This window comes from Gopherus evgoodei, chromosome 6 (genome assembly GCF_007399415.2).
Source record: "Gopherus evgoodei ecotype Sinaloan lineage chromosome 6, rGopEvg1_v1.p, whole genome shotgun sequence".
NCBI lineage: Eukaryota > Metazoa > Chordata > Testudines > Testudinidae > Gopherus > Gopherus evgoodei.
In genome coordinates this window covers 30,615,912-30,629,566 of record NC_044327.1, presented here as the reverse complement: position 1 = coordinate 30,629,566, position 13,655 = coordinate 30,615,912, and the positions used below count along the sequence as shown (strand labels likewise).

General features: G+C 38.1%; 1 protein-coding gene across 5 annotated transcripts in view; it reads right to left on the bottom strand.

The window, feature by feature from the left end:
* The window catches only part of CNTLN (centlein), a 263,011-nt gene that overhangs the window by 175,709 nt on the left and 73,647 nt on the right, over positions 1-13,655 (bottom strand). For 4 of the 5 annotated variants that reach the window (XM_030566561.1, XM_030566562.1, XM_030566560.1 and 1 more), the window contains exons 5-6: positions 13,149-13,328; positions 6,855-6,988 (exon numbers count right to left, since the gene is read on the bottom strand). In XM_030566561.1, coding sequence (XP_030422421.1) covers positions 6,855-6,988; positions 13,149-13,328 — 314 coding nt within the window. Of the gene's footprint in view, positions 1-6,854; positions 6,989-7,445; positions 7,547-13,148; positions 13,329-13,655 lie in introns of those variants that run through there. The other variant, XM_030566564.1, reaches the window with a different exon arrangement.

Sequence of the window (13,655 nt, the reverse complement as noted above, 5' to 3'; positions counted from 1 at the left end):
ATCTGTGACAAGCATTCCAGAATAAACACAAATATAGAAATTAAACCAATATTTAAAGAAGGATTGACCTTACTAAGCATTCAAAACCATTACTTTGTAGACCATCTGAGAGAATTAATATATCACTGCACATGGCAGAAAAACTATGAATGAAAATGAAAAAGGAAATCTTAATCAGAAACAGACTTTAATATGACAAACTGAGTCTACTGTATAAATTGTCCAAACACTCTATAATATAGATAAACCATATTAATAGAGGATACGTTAAATGAACCTAGGAAAAAAGTACATTGAGTTGATGGAAAACTATTATCAAAAACCACACAAAAGAATTAAAAATCATACCATATACAACAAAGAATCGTGAGCCAACATAAAGACAGCTTTTATGGGAAAAGAAAGGGCAGAGGTCACAGTTTGGGACCTATTAAATTACCAAGCCAGTGGGTATATTTTACCCAAGTGGGGAATCTAGAAAATAAAATCTCATTCAGTTTGGGGTTGGGACAGAGAAGTAGCCAGTTTGATCTTCCAGATCTTAGATGGGATCAGAAAAGGGGAGATTGCCACGAGATGGGTAAATCAAATATTGAGTCAAGAACTGCCCAAATCAGATATCACTTATGTTTAAGCTATTTGTCAACTGTAATATTTGGTTTACCCAATCCATAATTTTTACTCAAACTTTATCTAAACTCTAAAGAGCTCCTTGCCTTATTTAATTTGGTTTTGATAGTTTCGCAGGAATTAAGATTATTTTCTATTTTATGAAGTGTTTCTTTCCTGGAGTCAAATTCAATTGTCAGTTATAATAGTGTAAAACTGAAATAACTAGATTGAAGTCAATGAAGTTGCTCCAAATGTACATTAGTGTAACTATGCACAAAACTGGATACTGCACCCTTCTCCTTGCTCTAAATCTCTAGAAGTTTGCACAGGGTGGGGGGGGCCTTCACTGGGCAAGGGGGACTTTAAAAAATCAGCAGCAGGAGATAACCGTGTTATCTTGAACTTGCTTTGATCCACTGGAGTGTGCAGCCCTGCCCCTCCAGAGCACTGCTTTACCGCGTTATATCTAAATTCGTGTTATATCAAGTGGCATTATATCGAGGTAGCGGTGTACTCATCATATCCATTATCTTTGTTGACATTTGCTGGTTTTGTTTTACTTTCCAAATAATGGCCAGAGCCTGAGCTGCGTCTTCCGATGTTTTACTCCAGATACTGAGGGACTTAAAGTAATTTACTAAGTTTCTAGGTTGCACCACCTGATACCCACAGTGTCAGGCACTGTCACATAAGTCTTTTCAGGGCATTGTGAAATAGCTTTGAGTGTATACCAAAGCCAATGAGCTGAAAATTCCTGACTGTATAGCAGCAATGATGAAACTCATGTATTCTGAGCATTACAAGCTTGGTGTGTTGCAATAGCACTTGGTGTCCACTGATGGGTTAGAAAGTACTACCATCTCTTGAGCTAACAGCTCTTTGTATCCATGAGATACGAATCACTTTGAATTAAACAAACAGCACAGCATTTAAGCCTAAATCCTGAGACTCAGCACAACTTTACAAGAAGATCTCTGATCTCTGAAATTCAACACTGAAATCATGGGGCAGAAGAATCGTGATGTTCTGAAGGCCAATAACAGGATTTAAGCCTTCTAGGACATAGAAATATTATTGTGCATTCTGAAGAGATCCAGAGATCCTGCACTGGAGATGAGCATGAACAAATGGCAAGGAAGGTGCATTTCAGAGCTGCTACTGCCCACCCTGCTTTTGGCAGTATTTCTGCCCTTTCGGTGCTTTGTGATTCTGATATCTTCCAAAACTGACAGTTAAAACAGGAACCTTTTAAGGCCAGTGAATCAAGGACAGGTGGCAGCTTCTCTAAATCACCTGTTATTCAGCAGGGATCCCCATGAGAACTATCTTTCCACAGATCTTTAAAAAAATTATATTTAACAAACAAAAGATTGGATTTGATACAGAAGTTTATTATAAATATTGATCTTCAGACTGAATAATTGATACTGGGTGGAATATTCAAAAATGTTCAGTGTTGCTCTAACACTGCTCCCACTGGAGTCAATGGGAGCACAGTGCTGGGTGATTCTGAAAACCCTTGTAACTTTTAATATGCTGGAGGAGAAAATTTAATTACAAAAAAATTCTCTCAGAGATCAAAGGCAGAATTGTTGCATAGTTCAAAGAAAGAAAAAAATTCTCACTAGCAAAATGCAGGATTTGGAGGAAAAAACCATGAATTTGCATACTCAAAATAAATGGAACACCAGGGTGTGTACACCTGGACGTATGAAGACCTTATACTCCAGTTGACTTGAAAAATTATGGCAAGATGAAATAGAGACAGAATATCATCCTGTCAACTAAAAGGGAATCTGCTATTATCTTTCTTAGCTCTCTCTCTACCACGTGCATCCTAAGATTCTGAAAGAAGGAAGCCATATCTCTTGGTTGTTTTTTTTTATCAAGCAATATGTTTGGGATTAATTTTGATTAGACAGTTCTTCTGTTTTGGTGTCTAAGAGGAGGAGATTTGCAACTAAGGGGATAAGTGTGTCCTTTTAAGCCCAGAAAATCCTGAACTGGATTGTGGGGAAGAGAGGAGATTTTTTTTCCCGCCTACACAGGAATTTTCTATTTTTACTGACAGTAAAAAATGAACATTGTTTCAGAAGAATAAGGCACTGAGGCCTTGAGTGACTAGAACATATTTATTTTATTTTATTTTTTAAACCATCAATAGTTCTTTTTTTTCTTCTGACATAGAACACAGGGAAGTTTTAATGAAGAGATTATTCCATCTCAACTTCCCTGTTAATGGTGTTTAGTTATATGCACAGTGATTATGGAAAACTCTGTGTTATTGTATTTAATTGTGTTACCACAAACATTTTCTGACTAAATGGGCACTGAGTACTTTATTCTACACTGTTCTATTCAGGCTGTAAAGATTATTGTCTGGTTCTGGGCCACAGCAGCAACAGTCGTGAAAGCCAGCACAGAGACAAGATGACGCTTCTAGTCTAACAGCTTCCTGGAGTGAAAAGCAAGCACGCATAGCTTATATCATGCCTGGTCAGATTCTGTCATTAGATCTTCTCCTAAACTCCATCTCCTTATTTCTATTGTTGGGTTTTAGCTTAAACTAGAACTCAGCTTTTTGTTTTCCTTACTTAGGTTTTATTTTTCTCTGCAGCTCTCAATAAAAGTTTACAGTTTTCTACTGCATTTTCCACCCCTGCCATTATATCCCCCTATATGTTATGCCAGCTCTGCAAATATGCTACAGGCTGGAATTGGCTATACCCTATAGAAAGGTTTTTTGGTGGTGGGAGGTTTGATATATTTAAAATTTCTTTATCAAACACACTGATAATATGCTTTCTGTACCTGATTATGGCATACATTTTATTTCCTCCCATGCTCTGTAGATCTTTTAATTAAGTTTAAAAATAGAGATGTTTTTCCACATCATGATCATATACTATACTAAAAAAAAGACCTAGAAGAAAAGATAGTATGTAAACAAAATGAGAGAATTAGAGCTATTACTTTAAAAACAAAAATAAGGAATAAAAATAAAGAACATTAAAGTAATACTAAAAAATTGGAACTTGAGAATGTACCACAGTAGAAATGCCAAGCACAAGTGTGTAGCTCTTTTCTATGACAAGTCAGAGAAAAGGAAGAGACTTAATCGTGAATTGATGTATATACATACGCATCTCAAGGCATGCAAAATGCACATCCAACTGGTCCTTCTTTAAGTTCAATCATTTTTACTGAACACTTCATAATGAAGCAGATCAAAAACCAAAATGTTTAAAACTGCCTTAATTTGAGACAGAAGTCTTAACTCTCTAAACTGGGAAATACCCCCCAGCATCATGAAATGCAGCAGTAAGAATCCTTAAAGAATTTCTATATGGAACATGAAATGTGACTCCCAAACAGAACAAATAATGCCCTTTTACAAACAAATCTTGGCAAATTAGAACATTTCAGGAAACCACTCATAAAAGCAAAACATATTTTATAATCTACCTAGAAAGATGACTAAGAATAATAATATTTGCGAGCATATGTATAAGAAAAGTTGTGTAAATATTGTGGTCAACTGACTATATTCTGATGGGATGTGGTAATGTGATGATTGAGCACCTAGATCCTATGGCAATTGGGTCTATTTAAATCCCTAGAGACAAAGAGATATGAAAGTGGTGGAATGTGACTCATACTGTGAAAGTAGTGGGTGCAATTTTGTTTCATAAATTTGGAATGACAGTATCACAGTTAAGGTTGCTTGGGAGATCTTATTTCTGGCTTTCCATACGAACAAAATACTTGAAAATACATGTAAACACAGCTTACAATTTCTTTTTTCTTACTGATTATTATTTTCTTAAAATACTGATGATTATTTTCAACATTCACTCATGTTCAATGACCTTTTTCAGACAGGCAAAGTTACTTTTTTAAAATTCATAGTTTCAGAAGAGTTTACCTGTGATGCTTTGATGCTCCAACTATAGCTGTGGGCCTAGCAAAACTTGCCAAATGAGCAAGTGTCTATGTTTAGCAAGCCTTGATTTATAGTGGAAATTGTAAAATGTATGTCAAGAGATTTTAAGGTCATCTGGCTCGGCCAACTCAGTTTGTAACGTGCTATTCCCGCAGACAATGTGTAATAACTTTGTCAGCTTTGATTACCTGCTTTGAAAGTGTCCTTTCCCATCCCTGTACCCTCACACCATAGATATCTTGGGCCACAGAGAAGCATAGTTTTAGTACAACAATCTATTCAGGAACATTTTAAAGTCTGTCAGCCTTTTGATAAAGTTTACAAATTCCATCAGCTTGTCTTTCCATAGATCAGGCTATTAAAATCTGTCTTGTTTACATACCATTCTTCTATTTTTGTTAACCAGTGAGATCCTGAATTTATGACTTTTAAACATCAAAATAACTAGGGACATCTTTTTCAATAGAGATCCTAGACGGGTGGGCAAACTTTTTGGCCTGAGGGCCACATCTTGGTATGAGAAATAGTACGGCAGGCCATGAATGCTCACAAAATTAGGGGTTAGGGTACAGGAGAGGGTGAGGGCTCCAGCTGCGGGTGTGGGCTCTGTGTTGGGGCCAGAAATGATGAGTTCAGGGTGCAGGAGGGGGCTCTGGGCTGGGGCAGGGTGTTGGGATGCGGGAAGGGGTGAGAGCTCTGACTGGAAGTGTGGGTCCTGGGCTGGGGCCATGGATGAGGGGCTTGGGGTGCAGAAAGGTGCTCTGGGCTGGGACCGAAGGGTTTGGAGGGCAGGGGGTTGGAGCTGCGAGGGCTGTGGCCGAGGGTGCAGGCTCTGGGCTCAGGCTGGGGATGAGCGGTTTAGAGCGCAGGAGGGTGCTCCAGGCTGGGATGGAGAGGTTCGGAGGAAAGGAGGGGGATCAGGACTTGGACAGGGGATTGGGGTGCAGGGAGGGAGGATCATGGCTGCAGGGTCTGTGCAGCACTTATCTCCAGCAGCTCCCAGAAGCAGCGGCATGTCCCCCTCTGGCTGCCGCGTGGAGGCGCGGCCAGGCGGCTCTATGTGCTGCTCAATCCACAGGTGCCGCTCTCACAGCTCCCAACCAATGGGAGCTGCAGAGCCGGCTCTTGGGGCAGGTGCAATGTGTGGAGCCCCCTGGCTGCCCCTTCTTCCGGGAGCCATGTGGAGACACTGCACAAGCGGAGCAGGGCAAGGCAAGCCCAGCACCCGACCCTGCTCCCCGAGGGGAGCTCAAGGGCCGGATTAAATGGTCTGATGGGCCGCATGTGGCCCATTGGCCATAGTGTGCCCACCCCTGTCCTAGACCAATCCCAGGAAGACAAATTAAGTTACATAAAAATTACAAAGATCACGTTTCTCATTTTTCTTTAAAGATAAAAGACTTATTCCCTATGGTGAAATTATTAGTGGTTGAAAATTATGAAGAATCAGCATTCTAACTGCAATCTATATATCGTATTGATCTGTTTTATTTGTACCATTCCAACTAGTGCTCCTGGAATGTAAGCTATTTTGGGCAAGGGATACTATTTGTCTAATACAGCCCTTCTACCAGACAGCACTGTGTCCTCCTATGGAACTATGTAAATAAAAGAAGAATAGACTACTACTCATCAATCCACTTAAACCTGTTGGCTGTCTTCTGCCATTGCTGTCATTTTGATGATTTTAATAACCTAGTCATTTCATATAATTCAGCCTATCTTTCATTTCTTCTACACATCTCAAATATGCAGCATTAATCCTCCAGATTCAGCCTAATAAAAAGATGTGTGAGACTCCAGATAAAGCTTAAATCATAGCATTTTAAACCTTTAGCATAGGCTTGTATAGACTCCTGTTGACCTGTCAGACTTGATTCTAATTAAAAAGTTAAAGTTACAGTTGAAACTTTTGTAGGTTTAGGGCATTTAGCCTCTCAAATTAATTGCTTATGTTACTAACCATATTGGTATTTTGCAGTTTTCAGTGGAGATTGACAATTCTCTGACCTAATGCTAATTACAGAAGTGTAATTTTTAATAATGTCCATCCCTTCTTTAAAAAACTGAACATCACAAAAGGCATAAAAATAGTTTTCATAAATAATAGATTCCAAGACTAACCCTCCAAAAATTACCAGATAACATGTGTACCTTACAAACTAGGCTGGTATTACAATATATTGTTTTGCAAAAGTAGCTGTAACAACAAGATATTTCTTCCTAATCATGAAATAATTTCATTTAAAAAATTGCAAATTGTTAGCTTATTTAGCAAATGGAGATATGAAATACTTGCCTAACTCTGGCCACATCACAATCCTTTTGTGTTAATTCAGTCTGTTTAACAACCACTTGTGATGACAGGTCACTGCATTTGGTGGTCAAGTCTTCCATTTGCTTTCTTGCCTCTGTTAAATCAGTTTCCAAATTCTGTAAAGAATTAATGTTTTCAATATATTAAAAAGCACGGCAGCCAGTAAGGGTTAAAAACTACAAAGAACATATAATTATTCCCTACATATATACACTCTCTCTCTCTCTGACAAAATGTTAAGATGGAGTAATGGATAGGAGAACTTATGACAGGGTAAAAACATTACTACAAGATTCTTATTATTCCAAAACCAAGCACTATACACACACTAAATTTAAATGAAATCCAAACATGGTAAAGTATGGAAATGTGTGTCTAAAGCACCCAAACCACCATAGCTGCGTTTTGTAGTGACATTATGCAAAAACCATAACATTATAATTAAAGTATTTTAGTGTTTGCAGGAAACTGATTTTTAAGGCATCTCATTTTTTTTTTAATACTTTTTTCCTCATTGTGTTCTACAGAGTTGAGAAAAACTCATGGAGAATTGGCTTCTGTCAAAATACCTACCTTTTCCCATTATGTCAATCAGGGCCAGCGCAACCCATTAGGCGACATAGGCGGTCGCCTAGGGCACTAACATTTGGGGGGCAGCGCCCACGGCCGCCAGATCTTCAGCCGCCCCTGTCGTCGTCAGTATTTCGGGGGCATGATCTTCCACCACCTCTGTCGGGGGCAGCATTTCGGAGCAGGGCGGGACCTTCCGCCACCTAGGGCGGCAAAAAAGCTGGTGGCGCTCCTGATCTCAATGGAGATATGAAGCTACAGAATGTTCTTAACAAAGATGTCCAGTGCCCTTCATTGTTCCCAATGGGACTGAAGCCAAGCTACCTGCAGGAAAAGTGGTAGCCCTACACTCTCAAGAGGTAAATCAGAGACCATGCACAGTCAGATTCTCATTTATTCCATGTTTGGACTTGGGACAGAGATGGAGGTAAGAAGGGGAACAAAGGTGGCTTTAAGTCACTTTTGCATTCCTCATATTCTGGGACTGTGCAGAAACCTGCCCCATCCCCAGTGTAAGTTAGACAGTCCTCAGGGGTACATTAACTTTTGCTTCGCTTCCAATGGCCCACAATGGGCCCTGGGAAACAGAAAACACCATTATTGCAGGGCCATGCTCCTGATCCACCTGGAGGCTGAAACAGAGTCTATATAGCATCTTTACACCAGTTCTATTCTAGCCAGGGATGTCCCCCCGCACAGGAGAATTCTGATGAGGATGCTGTTTCTGCCCACTTCAACACCTCTTTATGCTACCAGAGCACTGTAAAAGGCCTTAGCACAAGTGAGAATTACGTCTATGCTGTACACAAACAAGATTTATAAAGGCATATGTGATAAACTGGAAAGGTATTATGATAAATGTGGTTGATAAACGGGGTGGATAAAAATTGATTATTTAAAAAAAATTAAATCAGATTTTTTATTTATATTGGTTTTTCTGTTTAAATTAAACACAGATTTTTTTTTTTAAGAATAAACCTATTTAAAATCAAATTTGAAATTGACAACTTATCTTAAGGTCTAAACCTATAATAATATTTTAAAATCATTTAAATTAAATACAAAATATTACATAGTACATAAGTGTTACCAAATTTTAAGAAAGTCAAACCACTGAACTAGTGGAAGTCATTGGCTAATCGCTTAGAACCTGATTTCGTTGAATGCCAAACCAGCTTTTGACAGAAGTTGCCTCTTCTGCAGGTGCAGAGAATATTTTGTTCACTTCAGTTTATTGAACTACTTCAGTTCAGTGATTAGTTCATTCAAATTTAAGAAAACAGTTGTGGGGGGGGGTGAGAGAGGGCCAGGAAAATTTGTTTTCCTTCTCCAATGCAGGTTTAAAAGCTAGGTGCAAGAGGACGAGATCTGCTAGAAAGAGATCTAAAATCTAGAAAGATCAGAAATAATCAATTCAAATCACTAACTACAGATAATACTTTTAAATGCAAAACAAGCTTTGATATACTTTTTAGTCCTTATATTTCCAGCACATTTAAGACAATTTTATTTAATTAAAAAAATTACATGCACTTTTTGCACATTTTTTAATTGAATTTGAATTTCCATTCAAATACAGCTTGATACAAATAGCCAATAAAAATTAATCATCTAGTAAATAAGAAATGCATCATTCATCATTTTCTAAAACAATGTAAAAATTTAAGAATCCAAATAAATGCAAATTAATCTATATAAATAGCTTAAATAAATGTTTATAGTTAGTATATCCTCTGGTTAGCAAAAAGAAAGCACCATTTAGCATAAAGGGTATATTTAGTTGAAAATCAACATATTTTAATGGTTACCAACCAAATAGAAAATAACTGAAGTCCAAACACAAAACAAGATTAAAATCAATCATTTAAAATCAAAGTTTTCATCTTGCTGATTTAAATCATGATTAAAATCAGTGATTAAAATTGCTTTGATCAATCCACCTTGTATTTATCACTCACTTTTGACCACATTACTTGCCCTCTGCCCACTAATCTATTTCACTCGGACATACTGAAACATTCCAGATGTCTACACAGCTTCAAATGGCTGACACAATAATAATAATAATAGTAATATTTTTTTAAAAAAACCTATCCCAGTAATGTTTCTTGCTTCTCCTAGTAAATGTGAAATTTTACCTTCAAAATTGACCACACCACACCTTTAAGCAGGTGGGAGGAGTTATCCAGCTTGTCGAGGGAGAGGGTACAGTACTTTTCAGATTGAGGGGAAAGAGGCTCAGAAGCAGCTGCAAAAGGAGGAGTGGGTCAGCATGACAACACCGACTCATCCTCTGGAACTGGAATGGCTGAGGAGTTGAAAAGGGGCAAGCCTGGGAAGGAGAAGCCCCTTTTCACCAATGCAGGCAAAGCAGCACCCACTCTCCTTCCCCCTGAGGTGGCAAAATACCAGGTTTGGTCAGGACCTGCTGTGGGCATTATGCTAGCTGTTCCTTTTTAGGCGGGCTGGAAGGAATTTTTCCCCTCATCACCAGACTGGTGTAGGTGAAGTGAGTTTTTTTTTATTTGCCTTCCCCACAGCAAGTTCAAGGAGGGCTCTGTTATGGTGACGAGGGAAGGGAATTAGACTATATGTTGCAACACATTATGTAAGTGTGGGGTGGATGTCTGGTGCAGGCATTCAATAGGGAAGGTAAAAACTGTTTGATGAAGGACTTAAAAAGGAGGTGATGATTACAGGAGCAGAAAGGGGGAGTTCGGTGTTCCAGTGCTGGTACAACAGAGACCCAACCTCCTTTCTTATAGCCCACCTTAATCCTTGTTTGGAGTGGATGGGGGATGGTAAGGTCCCAGCAATGGGTTGGCTGGGGGACCTGGATGAAAAAAGAAGGGGGCTGGTGGAAGCCCCTCTGGGTGGTTATTGAATGAACATGGGGTTATCTGCACTGTACACTTTTGTCTACCAGGTAATCCCAGACATCTAATAATAAAATTGCAGCCTGATTAAAACCATATCAAGTGTCTCCTGTCCTTCTTTCGGTACAGCCAGACAACACTGACAGCTTTTGTATACATACAAACGTCATTGCTTGAAGCCTGATATCTCAAGCCCTCCAGGGCTAGAAACTGGTGCTTTATCCCATTGAAAGGGGAGAGACCCACCTACCTAAATAGGAGAAATAGTAGTCACTTCTATCCTTCAAAGGGCTAGGATATTTCGAACTAAAATATTTAATATCTACAAAAGAGATTTTAAAAGTAAAGTTTAAGAATGTTTTACATTTATTAGTTTTAATCCTACTCTCCATCTGGGTGCCAAACAATTGGATTCAGAAGGACTACAGAGAGCGAGCTGGACTTTTTCTGGATCCCTTGTTAACAAAATTATTAACAATGATCTTTTTTTACCAGTGCTAATGCAAAAGCCAAAGAGATCACAGCTTGACTCCCAGATACCAGATTCAGTAGCATAGCCGGCATTTAGAAAAAACAACATTTCACTTCTAAACACAGCCAATTTTATATGGAAATCATTCAGAGACAACGAATATGGACCCCTACGTTGCCATTTTTACAGTCACTTAAGATCAACACACTGACGACAAAAAATCCTGTTACTTTTTTTCCCCATTTTAAAAACACTGTTATTAAAAGCATTTAAGAGACACATTACACTGGGAGAACTGATCATTTTCAGACCAACACCATACAAGTTGATAATCTCATATTTGTCCTCTGGGGTAAGGGTACTATTTCCCATTCTGTTTATTAGTACCCTGATAAAAACAATTCTGGCATCCAATACTTATTCTTGAAAATGTCTGGTAACAGACATGGGACAAAGAACAGAACAGAACAGAAATTAATTCAAACTGGAACCCATTAAAATGTCAAGCAAATATTTATAGCTAATTTATGCATAAGTAATACAATCATTAGTAAGGTAACTGTTTTAGTAAAACAAAGTTTCTTAAATCCATGTATACATAATAAAAGTTTAAATATATCTGGTTTTTCTGAACTAAAGCACGCTATCACTACTTGGTGCACATACAACATCTTTCCTCTAAAAAACTCTTTAGAAATATGAACTAATAATCCTCACAATAGTCTTATTACTATACACACCTTATAGATGAGGAAAATTGAAGCAGAGCGGTAAAGTGTCTTGACCAACATTACAGAGGCAGTCAGTGCTCAAGCTGGGGTTGATTGCCCCTACTCCTGTGCTCACACCATTATAACAAACCTTCTTCTCTTTATGGTATACTTTAGCTGCCATAAAATCAACCCAGGAATGTTGAATTTACTCTTTTCATTGGTGTAATGCGAAATTATGGGGAGTTAAATTACACCTCTACCTCAATATAACGCGACCCGATATAACACGAATTCGGATACAACGCAGTAAAGCAGCGCTCCAGAGGGCGGGGCTGCGCACTCTGGCAGATCAAAACAAGTTCGATATAACGTGGTTTCACCTATAATGCAGTACGATTTTTTGGCTCCCGAGGGCAGTATTATTTCAAGGTAGAGGTGTATTTGCAACAATTTATCAGAGATACTGCAACAACAAAGCTGACAACCTGAAAATTAATTAAATCATTCTAATACATACACTTATCAGCGAAGTTTCCCCTTTGAGGATCTCCAAGCCCTTGATAGAGTCCTGGTAATAGATACAAACCTTCCAGACAAGCATGGGCCTTGGATTTCAGTAATTAATCTTCTGTTTTATGAGGGCTGAAATGCTCTGAAAGCTTTTCAGTACCATGCCTAAAACAGCCATGGGTGTCAGTAAAGAGCACAGGGTTCAGTGGATTGCCTCTGCAGCATTCCATGTCCCTCTCATCCTCGGATCAAAGGACCCAACAATGTTGTACACTGCATTACCATTAAATTGCCATGAAAAAGATTAAACAGCATTTCTGTGCAAGCCAAAGTTGTGCTGTTTATGACATACAATATACCAGCAGATGATGCATTTTATTAAAAAAAAAATACATGTATTCAATGCACCTTAGACTAAATAATACAAAAATACATAAACTTTATATAAATACAGATGCAAAGACTAACAAATGATTTGATACTAGCGTTTGTGACTCATTACCTAGAAATATTTTAAAAAGACATGCCAGTTTTCGTGAGAAAGACTGGTAAGGAATTACAAACTGGAAGTAATACACAATTCAGCACAGTGTGACATTCTGTAGGAAGCATCCAAATGAAATGAAAAAGCATCAACATATTTATCAAAAAGTGACTGTAACTTTTTCAATATGATATGCAGTGAAAAAACCTTTCACGAAGAGTGGAGCCCTCTGCAGGCTAAGATGAAATTTATTCAAAACTATAGCTGAAAAGTTCTTAAAACCATCTTACAAAATAACAAATATCAAGTCCACTACAATCAAATGATATTAAATTAAATTGTAATTGAGAAAAAAATCTTGAATGAGAAGATTTTAAAAGCTGTTTTTAAAGAATTACCTTTTATCTCAGATTCCAATATCTTATCTTTTAATGATTACATTTTAGGATGATTATTTGAAGTCAGTTTCCTGCTTGGTAACATCAATTTTTAAAAAGCTGTGGGTCTTAAGTGAAGGAATGTAAATGAATGTCAGTCCCCACTGGTAGATTTGAATATATAACTTGTTATTTAAAGAAAATAACATGTAGTGCAAGTGCCTGGGAGAAGTTAGTTTTGAAATAATATCCAGTAGTTCATTCCATCTCATACCTTTATTTTGGCATCAATACCAGATTTTTCTATTCTCCATTGTGCCTCCTGCTTCCTCAGTTTCTCCAGGTCATTTAGCAGGTCAGCGCAGCGTGTATTTAATCCCTCATTTTCCTCTTCCAGATTTTTTATAACCAGTCTGTTTTGCTCTTCTTTCTTCTGTGCACGCTCCTTAGTGTCCTGTACAACAGTACCACAAGGGCCGATAAACAAAAAAAAGTGAGAACTAATCAGCAAATATAAACTGTGCAGTTTTACCCTCACAGCAGCTTCTTCTATATTTGATGGCCAAGGTCACCTGTGTACTTTTATTGGCCTCCTTCATGCAGGTGGAAGGGTCATATTTTTTAGCTGGATGACAGCGCTGATGAGTACACATTTGCAAAGAGGCCATTAATTGATCAAGCTGCCTTTGATGCTGTCCCCAGCTATTTTTGAGACCCACACAGACATATCCTCTCAAACCTAGGCTTTATCAATTAATAATGCCAGTCTCATCAGAATCTA